This window comes from Rissa tridactyla, chromosome 23 (assembly GCF_028500815.1).
Source record: "Rissa tridactyla isolate bRisTri1 chromosome 23, bRisTri1.patW.cur.20221130, whole genome shotgun sequence".
In the NCBI taxonomy this organism is placed as follows: domain Eukaryota; kingdom Metazoa; phylum Chordata; class Aves; order Charadriiformes; family Laridae; genus Rissa; species Rissa tridactyla.
Window position 1 is genome coordinate 1589615 of NC_071488.1, and position 18267 is coordinate 1607881.

Here is an 18267-nt window from a genome sequence, read left to right on the forward strand (position 1 = left end):
GCAGGCAGAGGAACCTTCTGCAGGGCATGGCTTCTCGCTCCAGATGGCTCCTTGGTGCAGCATTCCAGATGTTGAGGACTTGGCCCATCAGCCCCGCAGAGCCTTTTGGGTCCAGCTCCTTCCCTGAGCGAGAGCTGGGAGGCAAGGGCAGGAGAAGAGGCCAGGGAAGGGCCAAGGGTGTGCGGCACGGCGAGTGCCCCGTGCCCTCCAGCTCAGCCCTGCATGGCTGGTTGTGGCGTTGGCGTTTGGGCTGGGGGCAGCGCCCGGGTCTGGGCTGGGTCTAGCAGGGCCCACAGGTGTCCCAGAGCTTCTTGGTGTAGCGGGGCAAGACGCAAGGGCTGCAGGCAGGAGCAGCGTAGGGTCTGCCAAAGGTGCAGAGGCCTCCCGAGCCCTGGGTGGCGCCGGCACCGTAGAGGCCCCCCAGCCCCAGGGAGCCCCCAAAGGCGGGTGCTCCGGAGGAGCCCACCACGGCTTGCTGGGGGAAGGAGCTGAGGATGGGGCCGGGGAAGGTGACCACCACCGGGGGCGGCTGGATGAAGGCCGAGGAGTCGGGGCACTGGCGGGCGCACAGCTCGTTGCAGCTCTCAGCAATGGGCTGAGGGACGGCGACGCTGGTTTTTGGTGGGCACAGGTCGTAGCAAGACATCTTGCAGGGGTGGAGATCGGTTTGCAACTGAGAGATGGAAAAGACTAAAACAAAAAGCAGAAGTTTTATGAGAGAAAATTCATAATGCTGGTACGAGTGAAATAGCCGTGTTGCAATTTCCTTTGCTAGAGCGTTTGGTTTACGTGCAGCCTTCATCAGCTTGATTGACACTAGCTGAGCACCTGAATCCAATTTTTTGGGCTGTATAAAGTCCACCCCAAGAAAGAGCAGACCCTACAGATGAATCTTTCTTCTTTCCTTGCACAGATCTGTCTTACATTTCCTGCAAGCACACATCCTGATGAACAATGTAAGAACCTTATGACCTCTACCACAGAATTCCCCAAAGTGGGGAAAGAGACCCAAGTTAGATGTGGCTTTGCTTGAAATAGGATGGTTTATTTATGTCTCCCAGAATGCCATTGAAAAGTTGGCTATCTTTTATATTTATCTTAAATGTTATAAAAAATTAAAATAATTATTTGAAAGAAGAGTATTTTCATCTGCGATTTTTAAGCTTCTAATTGGCTTAGAATACTCAATTTCTCAGACTTTCTGCACTTGAACCTGGTCTCCCAACTCCTGCATTTCTCACTGCTCTCACTAACAGTAGTTATAGACAGAAGCAATCTAATGCTGTTCAAAATACGAGCATACCTATAGGAATCTTATTTATCTACTGTGATATAAATTCCAATTAAGTATCTAGAAATAAATTAAAAACCATACTCACTAAGCTCAGCGAGGCGAATGAGCCAAAAGAAGTGTCTGGATGAACTCGTGGGCTGGAGTTATATAGAGTTTCTCAGCATTCCTATGGGATTTGAAACTTGCTTGGTGCTGGGGGTTGTATTTGGCTGACTAACAGAACTTAACAGCTTTGAGTGATGAAAGTTTTGTCTTTATCGTGATTATGATTTTACTCAAATTATCACCGCGTGTGATGTCCATGTTACACCATCCTTATTTCTTTAATCTTGGGTCTTAATTGGCTAGTGTAATTCCTGGTGTCATTATATACCAGGTGCATTAAGCTGACTCCACACGTTACTTCTCCCTTTACAAAGTTGTCATAAGCTCGTCTGCTCAGAGATTTTGTAAGACTCATCTTTGGCTGACATGTACATTTTTCCTTAACAGCCATTTAAATTTATCTGGTAAATTAATTGCAGACAGAGTGCATCTTATCCTAGGAGTACCCAGGAATTTGTCTTTTCCATACCCAATTTAAACAGACCTTCTTGACCTAAGATGGAATTCAAGTGGTCATGAATATGAGCCAAGATCATACAATACACATGACAATTCCCCAGCAGCTTCCCATTGAGAGGAACAGTCCTTTGAGTGGCACCTCAGTCCTACGTAAAAATAATTTTGTTTCACTAAAAGAGTTTAAGTGGAAATTGAAATTGAGCTTTAAGGGGCCCATGGTTCTGCTGACGGTGATTTGAGTTGGAAGTCAAAGAAACCACCATCCAGAAATGTATGAAGTCCCACCTCTGCCCATGATCCACCAAAACAGGTAACAATTTTGAGGAAAAACCAAAGAAGCAGATAAAGGTTTTTTGTTAGTTGTTGTGGGTGTTAACTCTTATCAAGTATGTTCTGAGGCTTCTGGAGAAAAAAGTGCTTTGTAGTGATATCAGAAACATTCATTAGTTGGTGTTCAACCCAGCTAATGTCTGGTGTTGTGTTAATGAATGAAAATGCGTGAGTGATTTAAACGCTTAGGTGTTACACAATCCCATTTGCTTTAATGTGCAGGAAACAAGGTGGTGCATGCCATTATTTTAATTAGATTGTGATTTGTGCCATTGGAAGTCATGGGTCAGTGTTAATGTAGCTCTTCTTTTCTTTCATTAAACATTCTTTCAACGTTATTGATCAAATCCTCTGTTAGTATAAGATGTCACACTTGCTGTATATCAGGTGAAAATATGTCGTTATTCAAAACTATACATTCCAGAAAAAAATCTACATACATTAGTGATTATTTACCTTTTTTCTGTGCTATTTAAGAGGACAGTCAGTATCTTTTATTCCAACTTTTAGGTTTTTACCCACATCCAAGGCATTTTACAGACCCTTCTCTTTGTCATCACTGAGAACACCCCCAGAGTTGAAATATCTGGTCTTAATCCTGCAGTGACTAAGCTGAATGTTTTTGTTGTGATACAGCTTCACCCCAATGTTTTCTTTTTCTGTTCAGGTGATAAAAGAATTATGTTTAGGTTTCTGGGTTGGATTTTTTTTTTTTTTTTAATGTGACAAGTATTGTTGCAATTTGGGAGGAGTTGTGGCTGGGGAGGTGAGTGGAAACAACAGCTGGCTGAAGTGGCTGTTTCCCCAACAAAAACTGCCCTGTGTTCATTGCAAGGGAAGACAAAAGACACTCTCCAGGCATAGAAAGTGAATTCCTGCAATCCGCATCTCCCAGCTTGGGGGTGACTTCTTTGCCTAGATTTACATTTTACAGCAAAGTCTGCAAGTCAGAGCAAGTTGTGCCTCATTACTCTGTCTGGGGGCAACAAACCCTCCCCACATCAAAGTCCTTGATTTCCTCTCTCCAGTTGCTAGCCTGACTTTGTATTTAATAACATTGTGATTTAAATGCTAGCCGAATTACAAAATGTCTTTTGGGGGTTCCCGTGGGAAAAAAAGTGCTTATTGCAGATTTTCTCAACGACTTGGAAACAAAGGATATCAAAGCACTTTAGAAACACTGACTAATGATTTATGCCTGCTGTTGTGTTGTTATAATGTGACTTGCCTGTCCCAATGGTGAGTAATAATATTAGTCTAAACAGGGAGACACTGTCAGTCGTGTCACTCTGCTAATCAGAGGGTGGGTCATAGCTGCTGAGGCTGGCCACCTCTGTCCCTGCCCTGCTTTCCCTTTTGTGTCATCCAGGATAGTCTGCTCCTTTCACAGAGTGGCTACATCTGTCTTTAGCAGGAGCCTGGTGGACTGTGATAAAAACTTATTATTCTTTCCAGTGTCTCTCTAGAACTTTAAGCAACCAGAAAGGGTGAAACTGAAAAGCTGGATGTTAAAGAGAGGAAATTAAAACAGCTGAAAGGTGATATGTACAAAATTAATCACAATTTCTCCACTTTAAATGAGAGAGAGGAGTATTTGACTGGTCTGGATATCTATTAGTGTCTCAAAGTACCTTTAAAACTAAAGGAAGTGTGACAAAATTTATCATAGGAGAGAACGTAGAATGTATTTTCCTGGAAGATAAGGAAACAAAGGTTTTGTACCATAACAGTAACGGCATCAACCAGTGAAAATTCACTGTGTATTTGAAAATACATTGATAATCCTATCATAGAGTAATAGAATCATAGAAGGGTTAGAGTTGGAAGGGACCTTAAAGATCATCTCCTTCCAACCCCCCCGCCCTGGGCAGGGACACCTCCTACCAGCCCAGGTCGCTCCAAGCCCTGTCCAACCTGGCCTTGAACCCCTCCAGGGATGGGGCAGCCACAGCTTCTCTGGGCAACCTGGGCCAGGGGTTCACCCCCCTCACAGCCAAGAATTCCTTCCTCACATCTCATCTCATCTCATCTCATCTCATCTCATCTCATCTCATCTCATCTCATCTCATCTCATCTCATCTCAATCTCCCCTCTTTCAGTGGAAAACCATTCCCCATCGTCCCATGGCTCCCCTCCCTGCTCCAGAGTCCCTCCCCAGCTTTCCTGGAACCCCTTTAGGGACTGGAAGGGGCTCCAGTGTCTCCCCGGAGCCTTCTCTTCTCCAGGCTGACCGCCCCCCAGCTCTCTCAGCTTGTCCTCCCAGCAGAGGGGCTCCAGCCCTCCCAGCATCTCTGGGCCTTCCTCTGGCCCTGCTCCAGCAGCTCCATGTCTCTCCTGTGCTGGTCTCCCCCAAGCAGAGCAGAGGGGCAGAATCCCCCCCTCGCCCCCCTGCCCACGCTGCTGGGGATGCAGCCCAGGCTGCGGGGGGTTCTGGGCTGCCAGTGCATGTTGCTGGATCATGTTGAGCTTCTCATCAACTATATGTTAATGAACATCAACTAAGCAGGAAAAACTTAGGGGATGGAGGTGCAGGAAATAATTTATGAAGTTAAAGAAAAAACTTGAGGGAAAAAATATATCCAGGATGGAAACAGGTGTTTATAATTTTTAACTCTGCTGCTCTCTCCAACTAATATGCATACTGAACTGGCCATGAATGATAAGTGCTACTCAAAATGAATAATAGTAGAAAATATAACAGGAGGCAATGTAATACATTATTAAAATAAAAGATAAAGTAAGGACTATGGCAGTAGAGCAGAATGTCATCGGTGATATGAAGAGGAATAAAGTCAGGTGAATCCTCAACAATGTTTGAAATAAAAAAGAGATCAAAAAAAACACACTAAAAGTTTGATGCATAAAAGATTTATTGGAAAAATAAATTGAATAAATCAGAGTCTACCAAAAAACAATAGGAAGACAAGAGGAAAAACAAGAAATGAAAAACTGAAGGTAACATTGTACACATACAGCTATCAAGATGAAACATCAAACATAGCTAAATAAATAGAATATTTTACATGACGTTAACAATTTAAAAAATAGAGAAAATGAAAGAGTGAAAGAAACCTAAAAATGTAAAATATAAAAACCCAAACAAAACAGCATTATACGGAAGACAACATAGAAAGTAAAACATTAAAACGCCAAAACTGTGGATGATTAGCTTCTTTGAAGATTCTCCATTCCTGACAGATATGATGTATCGCAGGTTACATCTAGCAGGGCCCACAGGTGTCCCAGAGCTTCTTGGTGTAGCGGGGCAAGACGCAAGGGCTGCAGGCAGGAGCAGCGTAGGGTCTGCCAAAGGTGCAGAGGCCTCCCGAGCCCTGGGTGGCGCCGGCACCGTAGAGGCCCCCCAGCCCCAGGGAGCCCCCAAAGGCGGGTGCTCCGGAGGAGCCCACCACGGCTTGCTGGGGGAAGGAGCTGAGGATGGGGCCGGGGAAGGTGACCACGACCGGGGGCGGCTGGATGAAGGCCGAGGAGTCGGGGCACTGGCGGGCGCACAGCTCGTTGCAGCTCTCAGCGATGGGCTGAGGGACGGCGACGCTGGTTTTTGGTGGGCACAGGTCGTAGCAAGACATCTTTGTGCGGGATGAGATGGTGCTCTGCAAGAGGGCAGAGATGGTGAGAGAGCAGCAGAGGGGAGCGCCCAAGACAAAAGAACCCAGGTCCTTGCAGGGGTCCAGGAGGAGAAGCGCTCGCGGACTTACCCTGTTCCTCGAGGAGAAGGCAGCCAGAGCAGTGGTTGGGAGAGCGTGGCAGAGGGAGAGCTTTTATAGTGGCCCCGCCATTGCTCAGCACCACGTGGGCCAATCTGCAGAGGCGGCACTCCCTGCTGCTGAGGAAGATGGGGCTGTCCTTCTGCCCCTCCCTGAGTCAGCATCCCCTCGCCACACCAGCACATGCCGCTTCCCAGGCTTTCCTCCCCTTTCTGCTCCATGGACTAAATGAGAGCAGGCATCTCCCTGCCGGGGGCGCGCACAACAGGAGAGGGCCCTGCTCCTGCAGCTCCTCGCTGCCTGCCTCGTGCTCTGCCCTCCAAAGATAGCTGTGCCCTGTGCCCGCAGCCAGGCTCTGCTGGCAGGAGAGCCGCGAGTGCCAGCGGGGCCAGCCCAGCCGGGGGCTGCTGTGGTCGCGCCAGCAGACGGAGCTCCCATGTCAAGAGCACGCCAGGGACAGCCCCTGACCAGCACCATCTCCCAGCAATGGGCTTGCGGGGACACTTGAGAGGGCTTTACAAGGCTGGGGCAGGGCTGGCAGGAGCCTGCGCCCTGTGGGTCCAGGTGGGTGTCTGTGCTCCTTGCACCATGTACCTCCGGGAAGAGCACGAGGGGTCTTTCTCCCCCAGGCTTGCACAGGTCCATGGCCAGGGCCTGCAGGCGCATGGAGGCCGGCTCCGTTGGACTGGCGAGTGATGCATCGTGCTGAGCAGGCAGTGTCCGAGAGGAGTGCCTTTCCTTTGGCATTTCGTAACCTCGCGCCTCGGCAGATAATAGCCACACAGTGTACGTCATGTGGGCGCTGGCATGCGGGAGGCCTTTGCAAGGCTGCCTTCTTGGCCAGCACCACGAGCCCGGACTTCCCTGTGGCACTGCAAAGAAGGCCTGGGTCCGCCCCGAGAGCAAGCCCTTGGGGAAGAGCTATGGCACGCAGGGCGCCTGCAGTCAGCCTTTGTCACGCTGCGTGCCCTCTTACGCAGCCAGATAATGAAAAGACAGCGGGGCTCATTTGGCCCATGAGGTGGCAGCTGGCAAGTGTGCGAGCGGGGTAATTGCAGGGGCTGATAGAGCGGGTTGGGGCTGCTGAGGAAACGGCGTCAGCAAAACAGCCCCGTGCCACGCAGGGAGGAGGCAGGGGCTTGGTTGCCACGGGCCACGTGCCCCCGGCGTGGCCAGCTCCTCCCCACGCTCGCTGGAGCAGCATAAAAGCGCTGGCCTGGCCGAGCGCTGGCATCCAGTGCTCCTGCCTCGCTCTGCTCAGGAAAAGGGTAGGTGGTGCCTGTGGGTCTGTGCCTCCTCTGGCAGGGGCCGGCGTGGGGCCTCCCTGGCCAGGAGAGCCCTGACGGCAGCGGCCGTGCTGGCAGCAGCCTTGGATGGCCAGGGCACGCTGAGCCGCGGCAGGAGGAGGAAGGAGCCCCGTGGCTGCAGCACCCACAGCCGGGCCCTGCACAGGCTCTTGGGGAGGCCTTGCGTGCCCTCTGTGCACGCAGAGAGGGCAAGGCGAGGGGTGCGGAGAGCAGGGCACTGAGTAGGGCTGGCTGGGCAAAGGGCAAGCGGCGGGCGGTGTGGGCAAGGTGGTGGCTCTGTCCCCTCCAGCTGCGGGGCAGCTCTGGGAAGAGGGCACTGCTTGGATGGGGCATCTCCCCCTCGCTCACGACATCTCTCCTTGCGGCCGTGTCTTTCAGGCTCAGCTCTCTCACAGCAACGATGTCTTGCTACGACCTGTGCCCACCAAAAACCAGCGTCGCCGTCCCTCAGCCCATCGCTGAGAGCTGCAACGAGCTGTGCGCCCGCCAGTGCCCCGACTCCTCGGCCTTCATCCAGCCGCCCCCGGTGGTGGTCACCTTCCCCGGCCCCATCCTCAGCTCCTTCCCCCAGCAAGCCGTGGTGGGCTCCTCCGGAGCACCCGCCTTTGGGGGCTCCCTGGGGCTGGGGGGCCTCTACGGTGCCGGCGCCACCCAGGGCTCGGGAGGCCTCTGCACCTTTGGCAGACCCTACGCTGCTCCTGCCTGCAGCCCTTGCGTCTTGCCCCGCTACACCAAGAAGCTCTGGGACACCTGTGGGCCCTGCTAGACCCAGCCCCAAAGACCCCAGAGCCTCTGGGCCACCTCCGCTTCACGCCCCCTCTCCTTTCTCCTCTCCTGCCCCGCTCTCCATGACACCACTCTGCCTTGCTCTGGCCCGTGCCCACATGCACAACTCCACCAGCGTCCCACCGGGCACTTGCTTGTCTCTGCAACGACCACCGCCTGCCAGAAGCCTGAAGGAGCAGCTCTCTTGAAGCCTGGGGGGACAACCCGCCTGCCTCTGCCTTCCGTGTCTTTCTCCGTTCAATAAAACAAGCCTGCCTCCAACCCCTGCCTCTGCGTTTTCCCTCTCAAGGCCCAGGGTGGGCTGCAGGGCCTCCTCGCCCTGCCCGTGCTCCCCGCCAGCCGGGCCAGGGCAGTCTCTCAGCCCCAGCAGAGCCAGGCCCAGCTGCCTTTGGGGACAGCCCCCAGCCCTGCCATCTCTGGCCACACACGCTCCAAGGGCCCTGCCTGAACACAGGCTGCTCCCGTCCTGCAGGACATGCAGCTCCAGGGCGTTTGCAGACCTACAGCCTCCCTGCGCCTGAGCCAGGAGCAATTCCCGCCATGGCTCCAGCCCCTTTGTGTCTCTACGACTCTGCCAAATGCCCTATGACAAAAAGCAAAGGGCAATATTTCTTTTCCTCTTTACTACCCCGTTCCCTTTGGTTCCCTTTGGTTCCCTTCCCGCTTCTTCTGACCCTTCCTTCTCCCCTTCCACCTCCTCCTTCCCTTTCTCAACTCCTGCACAGACTGAAAACGCTCCATGCTCCTCCGTTCTCTTCCACAGACAGCCCTGGGGCGTTTGCAGACCTCCAGCCTCCCTGCGCCTGAGTGCGGCTGCCCCAGGGGCCGGGAGCCTGCCAGGAGCAATTCCTGCCATGGCTCCAACCTCTTTGTGTTGCCCGAGGTCTGCTAAAGGCCCTGGGAGGAAAAGCAAAGGGGAGGCTCCCGCTACCCCTTCCTCTTCCCTATCACCTTCCCATTCCCTTTCCTCTTTTCTTCCCCTTTCGTTCCTTCTTCTTCTTCCTCCGCTTCTACTTCTTTCTATTCCTTTGCCCTCGGATTCTCCTTCCTCTCTCCTTGCCCTTTGCTCCTTCACCTTCTCTTTCCCCTTCCACTTCCTCATCACCTTCTCACAGCCACAACACACCAACACACTCCATGCTGGTCAGCTCTCTGGCCCAGACAAAAAAAAATCACAGAAATCACAGCCTGATTATTGTGGCAGGAGCCTTTGCAGGGCATCTTGTCCTGCTGCCGCCTCCAGCAGTGTCGCCCAGAGCCAGCTGCCCGGGACCATCGCCAGAAGACTTTGGCAAACGTGCAAGGATGGAGACCCCCGCAACCTCCCAGGTCAGCCGCTGCCGCTGCTCGCTCACCCTCACAGTGCAAAGAGTGGTTTGGGATTTGGAGGTGGAACCTCCTGCGTTTCAGCTGGTGCCCGTTGCCTCTTGTCCTGGCACTGGACACCTCTGAAAAGAGCCTGCCTCCATCTTCTTCACGCCTTCCCTTCAGGCACGTGTGCACCTCGAAGAGACCCCTCCCACCCCTGGAGCCTCCTCAGCACCAAGAGGAACAGTCCCAGCTCTCTCAGGCTCTCCCCACAAGAGACCTGCTCCCTGTCCCTGCATCACCTGCGTGGCCCTTTGCTGCGCTCTCTCCAGTAGCCCCACATCTCTCCTGTGCTGGGGAGCCCAGCGCTCCACACAGCACCACAGATTTGGCCTGGCCAGCGCTGAGAGGAGGGCAAGGATCCCCTCCCTCACGTGCTGACCACACTCCTCCACATGCAGCCCAACACACCGCTGGCTGCCTTGGCCCCAAGCCACCTTGCCAACTCATGCTCACCTTGGTGTCCTCCAGGGCCTTTCCTGACACGCTGCTCTCCAGCGTTGACGGCCATTTCCCAAGCCTTGGCTTGAACGCTGGCTCTCGTCCAGCCTCCTCTGTGCGGGTGCCCAGAGCTTCTGCCTTGCTTCTGCAGAGCAGCGGGACCCGGCAGAGCTGGTGCCACTCCTGGGCGGAGAAGGCCAGGCAAGGAAGCACTGCCAGCCCCTCTCCTGCCCTCTGCCCTTTCCCCACATCCTGCAAGCCCCACCAAAAGGCTCTCTCTCCCCTGCCTGCTGCCTCCAGCCTCCCTCTCCCCAAACCGCCCACCCTCTCCCAGCCTGGGAAGCTCAGGAACAGCATTTGCCCTCCCACTGCTGCTTGGCCCCCGCACCGGCGGTCTTCCCAACTTGCGACAAGGAGGGAGGGAGACGTGACTTGCATGCAGGAAACCTTTATTGTGCCCAGAGGGGCAGGAGAGAGCGACAGAGAGACGGTGGGCAAGACCCGACCCAGAGAGGCTGGATGCCACGTGTAGCAGCAGGCAGAGGAACCTTCTGCAGGGCATGGCTTCTCGCTCCAGATGGCTCCTTGGTGCAGCATTCCAGATGTTGAGGACTTGGCCCATCAGCCCCGCAGAGCCTTTTGGGTCCAGCTCCTTCCCTGAGCGAGAGCTGGGAGGCAAGGGCAGGAGAAGAGGCCAGGGAAGGGCCAAGGGTGTGCGGCACGGCGAGTGCCCCGTGCCCTCCAGCTCAGCCCTGCATGGCTGGTTGTGGCGTTGGCGTTTGGGCTGGGGGCAGCGCCCGGGTCTGGGCTGCGTCTAGCAGGGCCCACAGGTGTCCCAGAGCTTCTTGGTGTAGCGGGGCAAGACGCAAGGGCTGCAGGCAGGAGCAGCGTAGGGTCTGCCAAAGGTGCAGAGGCCTCCCGAGCCCTGGGTGGCGCCGGCACCGTAGAGGCCCCCCAGCCCCAGGGAGCCCCCAAAGGCGGGTGCTCCGGAGGAGCCCACCACGGCTTGCTGGGGGAAGGAGCTGAGGATGGGGCCGGGGAAGGTGACCACGACCGGGGGCGGCTGGATGAAGGCCGAGGAGTCGGGGCACTGGCGGGCGCACAGCTCGTTGCAGCTCTCAGCGATGGGCTGAGGGACGGCGACGCTGGTTTTTGGTGGGCACAGGTCGTAGCAAGACATCTTTGTGCGGGATGAGATGGTGCTCTGCAAGAGGGCAGAGATGGTGAGAGAGCAGCAGAGGGGAGCGCCCAAGACAAAAGAACCCAGGTCCTTGCAGGGGTCCAGGAGGAGAAGCGCTCGCGGACTTACCCTGTTCCTCGAGGAGAAGGCAGCCAGAGCAGTGGTTGGGAGAGCGTGGCAGAGGGAGAGCTTTTATAGTGGCCCCGCCATTGCTCAGCACCACGTGGGCCAATCTGCAGAGGCGGCACTCCCTGCTGCTGAGGAAGATGGGGCTGTCCTTCTGCCCCTCCCTGAGTCAGCATCCCCTCGCCACACCAGCACATGCCGCTTCCCAGGCTTTCCTCCCCTTTCTGCTCCATGGACTAAATGAGAGCAGGCATCTCCCTGCCAGGGGCGCGCACAACAGGAGAGGGCCCTGCTCCTGCAGCTCCTCGCTGCCTGCCTCGTGCTCTGCCCTCCAAAGACAGCTGTGCCCTGTGCCCGCAGCCAGGCTCTGCTGGCAGGAGAGCCGCGAGTGCCAGCGGGGCCAGCCCAGCCGGGGGCTGCTGTGGTCGCGCCAGCAGACGGAGCTCCCATGTCAAGAGCACGCCAGGGACAGCCCCTGACCAGCACCATCTCCCAGCAATGGGCTTGCGGGGACACTTGAGAGGGCTTTACAAGGCTGGGGCAGGGCTGGCAGGAGCCTGCGCCCTGTGGGTCCAGGTGGGTGTCTGTGCTCCTTGCACCATGTACCTCCGGGAAGAGCACGAGGGGTCTTTCTCCCCCAGGCTTGCACAGGTCCATGGCCAGGGCCTGCAGGCGCATGGAGGCCGGCTCCGTTGGACTGGCGAGTGATGCATCGTGCTGAGCAGGCAGTGTCCGAGAGGAGTGCCTTTCCTTTGGCATTTCGTAACCTCGCGCCTCGGCAGATAATAGCCACACAGTGTACGTCATGTGGGCGCTGGCATGCGGGAGGCCTTTGCAAGGCTGCCTTCTTGGCCAGCACCACGAGCCCGGACTTCCCTGCGGCACTGCAAAGAAGGCCTGGGTCCGCCCCGAGAGCAAGCCCTTGGGGAAGAGCTATGGCACGCAGGGCGCCTGCAGTCAGCCTTTGTCACGCTGCGTGCCCTCTTACGCAGCCAGATAATGAAAAGACAGCGGGGCTCATTTGGCCCATGAGGTGGCAGCTGGCAAGTGTGCGAGCGGGGTAATTGCAGGGGCTGATAGAGCGGGTTGGGGCTGCTGAGGAAACGGCGTCAGCAAAACAGCCCCGTGCCACGCAGGGAGGAGGCAGGGGCTTGGTTGCCACGGGCCACGTGCCCCCGGCGTGGCCAGCTCCTCCCCACGCTCGCTGGAGCAGCATAAAAGCGCTGGCCTGGCCGAGCGCTGGCATCCAGTGCTCCTGCCTCGCTCTGCTCAGGAAAAGGGTAGGTGGTGCCTGTGGGTCTGTGCCTCCTCTGGCAGGGGCCGGCGTGGGGCCTCCCTGGCCAGGAGAGCCCTGACGGCAGCGGCCGTGCTGGCAGCAGCCTTGGATGGCCAGGGCACGCTGAGCCGCGGCAGGAGGAGGAAGGAGCCCCGTGGCTGCAGCACCCACAGCCGGGCCCTGCACAGGCTCTTGGGGAGGCCTTGCGTGCCCTCTGTGCACGCAGAGAGGGCAAGGCGAGGGGTGCGGAGAGCAGGGCACTGAGTAGGGCTGGCTGGGCAAAGGGCAAGCGGCGGGCGGTGTGGGCAAGGCGGTGGCTCTGTCCCCTCCAGCTGCGGGGCAGCTCTGGGAAGAGGGCACTGCTTGGATGGGGCATCTCCCCCTCGCTCACGACATCTCTCCTTGCGGCCGTGTCTTTCAGGCTCAGCTCTCTCACAGCAACGATGTCTTGCTACGACCTGTGCCCACCAAAAACCAGCGTCGCCGTCCCTCAGCCCATCGCTGAGAGCTGCAACGAGCTGTGCGCCCGCCAGTGCCCCGACTCCTCGGCCTTCATCCAGCCGCCCCCGGTGGTGGTCACCTTCCCCGGCCCCATCCTCAGCTCCTTCCCCCAGCAAGCCGTGGTGGGCTCCTCCGGAGCACCCGCCTTTGGGGGCTCCCTGGGGCTGGGGGGCCTCTACGGTGCCGGCGCCACCCAGGGCTCGGGAGGCCTCTGCACCTTTGGCAGACCCTACGCTGCTCCTGCCTGCAGCCCTTGCGTCTTGCCCCGCTACACCAAGAAGCTCTGGGACACCTGTGGGCCCTGCTAGACCCAGCCCCAAAGACCCCAGAGCCTCTGGGCCACCTCCGCTTCACGCCCCCTCTCCTTTCTCCTCTCCTGCCCCGCTCTCCATGACACCACTCTGCCTTGCTCTGGCCCGTGCCCACATGCACAACTCCACCAGCGTCCCACCGGGCACTTGCTTGTCTCTGCAACGACCACCGCCTGCCAGAAGCCTGAAGGAGCAGCTCTCTTGAAGCTTGGGGGGACAACCCGCCTGCCTCTGCCTTCCGTGTCTTTCTCCGTTCAATAAAACAAGCCTGCCTCCAACCCCTGCCTCTGCGTTTTCCCTCTCAAGGCCCAGGGTGGGCTGCAGGGCCTCCTCGCCCTGCCCGTGCTCCCCGCCAGCCGGGCCAGGGCAGTCTCTCAGCCCCAGCAGAGCCAGGCCCAGCTGCCTTTGGGGACAGCCCCCAGCCCTGCCATCTCTGGCCACACACGCTCCAAGGGCCCTGCCTGAACACAGGCTGCTCCCGTCCTGCAGGACATGCAGCTCCAGGGCGTTTGCAGACCTACAGCCTCCCTGCGCCTGAGCCAGGAGCAATTCCCGCCATGGCTCCAGCCCCTTTGTGTCTCTACGACTCTGCCAAATGCCCTATGACAAAAAGCAAAGGGCAATATTTCTTTTCCTCTTTACTACCCCGTTCCCTTTGGTTCCCTTTGGTTCCCTTCCCGCTTCTTCTGACCCTTCCTTCTCCCCTTCCACCTCCTCCTTCCCTTTCTCAACTCCTGCACAGACTGAAAACGCTCCATGCTCCTCCGTTCTCTTCCACAGACAGCCCTGGGGCGTTTGCAGACCTCCAGCCTCCCTGCGCCTGAGTGCGGCTGCCCCAGGGGCCGGGAGCCTGCCAGGAGCAATTCCTGCCATGGCTCCAACCTCTTTGTGTTGCCCGAGGTCTGCTAAAGGCCCTGGGAGGAAAAGCAAAGGGGAGGCTCCCGCTACCCCTTCCTCTTCCCTATCACCTTCCCATTCCCTTTCCTCTTTTCTTCCCCTTTCGTTCCTTCTTCTTCTTCCTCCGCTTCTACTTCTTTCTATTCCTTTGCCCTCGGATTCTCCTTCCTCTCTCCTTGCCCTTTGCTCCTTCACCTTCTCTTTCCCCTTCCACTTCCTCATCACCTTCTCACAGCCACAACACACCAACACACTCCATGCTGGTCAGCTCTCTGGCCCAGACAAAAAAAAATCACAGAAATCACAGCCTGATTATTGTGGCAGGAGCCTTTGCAGGGCATCTTGTCCTGCTGCCGCCTCCAGCAGCGTCGCCCAGAGCCAGCTGCCCGGGACCATCGCCAGAAGACTTTGGCAAACGTGCAAGGATGGAGACCCCCGCAACCTCCCAGGTCAGCCGCTGCCGCTGCTCGCTCACCCTCACAGTGCAAAGAGTGGTTTGGGATTTGGAGGTGGAACCTCCTGCGTTTCAGCTGGTGCCCGTTGCCTCTTGTCCTGGCACTGGACACCTCTGAAAAGAGCCTGCCTCCATCTTCTTCACGCCTTCCCTTCAGGCACGTGTGCACCTCGAAGAGACCCCTCCCACCCCTGGAGCCTCCTCAGCACCAAGAGGAACAGTCCCAGCTCTCTCAGGCTCTCCCCACAAGAGACCTGCTCCCTGTCCCTGCATCACCTGCGTGGCCCTTTGCTGCGCTCTCTCCAGTAGCCCCACATCTCTCCTGTGCTGGGGAGCCCAGCGCTCCACACAGCACCACAGATTTGGCCTGGCCAGCGCTGAGAGGAGGGCAAGGATCCCCTCCCTCACGTGCTGGCCACACTCCTCCGCATGCAGCCCAACACACCGCTGGCTGCCTTGGCCCCAAGCCACCTTGCCAACTCATGCTCACCTTGGTGTCCCCCAGGGCCTTTCCTGACACGCTGCTCTCCAGCGTTGACGGCCATTTCCCAAGCCTTGGCTTGAACGCTGGCTCTCGTCCAGCCTCCTCTGTGCGGGTGCCCAGAGCTGCTGCCTTGCTTCTGCAGAGCAGCGGGACCCGGCAGAGCTGGTGCCACTCCTGGGCGGAGAAGGCCAGGCAAGGAAGCACTGCCAGCCCCTCTCCTGCCCTCTGCCCTTTCCCCACATCCTGCAAGCCCCACCAAAAGGCTCTCTCTCCCCTGCCTGCTGCCTCCAGCCTCCCTCTCCCCAAACCGCCCACCCTCTCCCAGCCTGGGAAGCTCAGGAACAGCATTTGCCCTCCCACTGCTGCTTGGCCCCCGCACCGGCGGTCTTCCCAACTTGCGACAAGGAGGGAGGGAGACGTGACTTGCATGCAGGAAACCTTTATTGTGCCCAGAGGGGCAGGAGAGAGCGACAGAGAGACGGTGGGCAAGACCCGACCCAGAGAGGCTGGATGCCACGTGTAGCAGCAGGCAGAGGAACCTTCTGCAGGGCATGGCTTCTCGCTCCAGATGGCTCCTTGGTGCAGCATTCCAGATGTTGAGGACTTGGCCCATCAGCCCCGCAGAGCCTTTTGGGTCCAGCTCCTTCCCTGAGCGAGAGCTGGGAGGCAAGGGCAGGAGAAGAGGCCAGGGAAGGGCCAAGGGTGTGCGGCACGGCGAGTGCCCCGTGCCCTCCAGCTCAGCCCTGCATGGCTGGTTGTGGCGTTGGCGTTTGGGCTGGGGGCAGCGCCCGGGTCTGGGCTGCGTCTAGCAGGGCCCACAGGTGTCCCAGAGCTTCTTGGTGTAGCGGGGCAAGACGCAAGGGCTGCAGGCAGGAGCAGCGTAGGGTCTGCCAAAGGTGCAGAGGCCTCCCGAGCCCTGGGTGGCGCCGGCACCGTAGAGGCCCCCCAGCCCCAGGGAGCCCCCAAAGGCGGGTGCTCCGGAGGAGCCCACCACGGCTTGCTGGGGGAAGGAGCTGAGGATGGGGCCGGGGAAGGTGACCACCACCGGGGGCGGCTGGATGAAGGCCGAGGAGTCGGGGCACTGGCGGGCGCACAGCTCGTTGCAGCTCTCAGCGATGGGCTGAGGGACGGCGACGCTGGTTTTTGGTGGGCACAGGTCGTAGCAAGACATCTTTGTGCGGGATGAGATGGTGCTCTGCAAGAGGGCAGAGATGGTGAGAGAGCAGCAGAGGGGAGCGCCCAAGACAAAAGAACCCAGGTCCTTGCAGGGGTCCAGGAGGAGAAGCGCTCGCGGACTTACCCTGTTCCTCGAGGAGAAGGCAGCCAGAGCAGGGGTTGGGAGAGCGTGGCAGAGGGAGAGCTTTTATAGTGGCCCCGCCATTGCTCAGCACCACGTGGGCCAATCTGCAGAGGCGGCACTCCCTGCTGCTGAGGAAGATGGGGCTGTCCTTCTGCCCCTCCCTGAGTCAGCATCCCCTCGCCACACCAGCACATGCCGCTTCCCAGGCTTTCCTCCCCTTTCTGCTCCATGGACTAAATGAGAGCAGGCATCTCCCTGCCGGGGGCGCGCACAACAGGAGAGGGCCCTGCTCCTGCAGCTCCTCGCTGCCTGCCTCGTGCTCTGCCCTCCAAACACAGCTGTGCCCTGTGCCCGCAGCCAGGCTCTGCTGGCAGGAGAGCCGCGAGTGCCAGCGGGGCCAGCCCAGCCGGGGGCTGCTGTGGTCGCGCCAGCAGACGGAGCTCCCATGTCAAGAGCACGCCAGGGACAGCCCCTGACCAGCACCATCTCCCAGCAATGGGCTTGCGGGGACACTTGAGAGGGCTTTACAAGGCTGGGGCAGGGCTGGCAGGAGCCTGCGCCCTGTGGGTCCAGGTGGGTGTCTGTGCTCCTTGCACCATGTACCTCCGGGAAGAGCACGAGGGGTCTTTCTCCCCCAGGCTTGCACAGGTCCATGGCCAGGGCCTGCAGGCGCATGGAGGCCGGCTCCGTTGGACTGGCGAGTGATGCATCGTGCTGAGCAGGCAGTGTCCGAGAGGAGTGCCTTTCCTTTGGCATTTCGTAACCTCGCGCCTCGGCAGATAATAGCCACACAGTGTACGTCATGTGGGCGCTGGCATGCGGGAGGCCTTTGCAAGGCTGCCTTCTTGGCCAGCACCACGAGCCCGGACTTCCCTGTGGCACTGCAAAGAAGGCCTGGGTCCGCCCCGAGAGCAAGCCCTTGGGGAAGAGCTATGGCACGCAGGGCGCCTGCAGTCAGCCTTTGTCACGCTGCGTGCCCTCTTACGCAGCCAGATAATGAAAAGACAGCGGGGCTCATTTGGCCCATGAGGTGGCAGCTGGCAAGTGTGCGAGCGGGGTAATTGCAGGGGCTGATAGAGCGGGTTGGGGCTGCTGAGGAAACGGCGTCAGCAAAACAGCCCCGTGCCACGCAGGGAGGAGGCAGGGGCTTGGTTGCCACGGGCCACGTGCCCCCGGCGTGGCCAGCTCCTCCCCACGCTCGCTGGAGCAGCATAAAAGCGCTGGCCTGGCCGAGCGCTGGCATCCAGTGCTCCTGCCTCGCTCTGCTCAGGAAAAGGGTAGGTGGTGCCTGTGGGTCTGTGCCTCCTCTGGCAGGGGCCGGCGTGGGGCCTCCCTGGCCAGGAGAGCCCTGACGGCAGCGGCCGTGCTGGCAGCAGCCTTGGATGGCCAGGGCGCGCTGAGCCGCGGCAGGAGGAGGAAGGAGCCCCGTGGCTGCGGCACCCACAGCCGGGCCCTGCACAGGCTCTTGGGGAGGCCTTGCGTGCCCTCTGTGCACGCAGAGAGGGCAAGGCGAGGGGTGCGGAGAGCAGGGCACTGAGTAGGGCTGGCTGGGCAAAGGGCAAGCGGCGGGCGGTGTGGGCAAGGCGGTGGCTCTGTCCCCTCCAGCTGCGGGGCAGCTCTGGGAAGAGGGCACTGCTTGGATGGGGCATCTCCCCCTCGCTCACGACATCTCTCCTTGCGGCCGTGTCTTTCAGGCTCAGCTCTCTCACAGCAACGATGTCTTGCTACGACCTGTGCCCACCAAAAACCAGCGTCGCCGTCCCTCAGCCCATCGCTGAGAGCTGCAACGAGCTGTGCGCCCGCCAGTGCCCCGACTCCTCGGCCTTCATCCAGCCGCCCCCGGTGGTGGTCACCTTCCCCGGCCCCATCCTCAGCTCCTTCCCCCAGCAAGCCATGGTGGGCTCCTCCGGAGCACCCGCCTTT

The 18267-nt window shown here is 58.3% G+C and overlaps 3 protein-coding genes across 3 annotated transcripts; 2 read left to right on the top strand and 1 right to left on the bottom strand.

Annotated features, from left to right (window-relative positions):
- Positions 1-280: 280 nt before the first annotated feature.
- Positions 281-646, bottom strand: LOC128901106 (scale keratin-like). The gene has a single exon (XM_054182906.1). The coding sequence runs from the start codon at positions 644-646 to the stop codon at positions 281-283; it is 366 nt and encodes a 121-aa protein (XP_054038881.1).
- A 6974-nt stretch (positions 647-7620) lies between these two features.
- Positions 7621-7899, top strand: LOC128901038 (scale keratin-like; the record flags this gene model as incomplete). Its single annotated transcript, XM_054182783.1, has 1 exon — positions 7621-7899. A coding segment is annotated over exon 1 (279 nt), but the record flags the coding sequence as incomplete, so codon positions are not given.
- A 4941-nt stretch (positions 7900-12840) lies between these two features.
- Positions 12841-13119, top strand: LOC128901118 (scale keratin-like; the record flags this gene model as incomplete). The annotated part of the gene is made up of 1 exon (XM_054182923.1): positions 12841-13119. A coding segment is annotated over exon 1 (279 nt), but the record flags the coding sequence as incomplete, so codon positions are not given.
- Positions 13120-18267: the final 5148 nt, after the last annotated feature.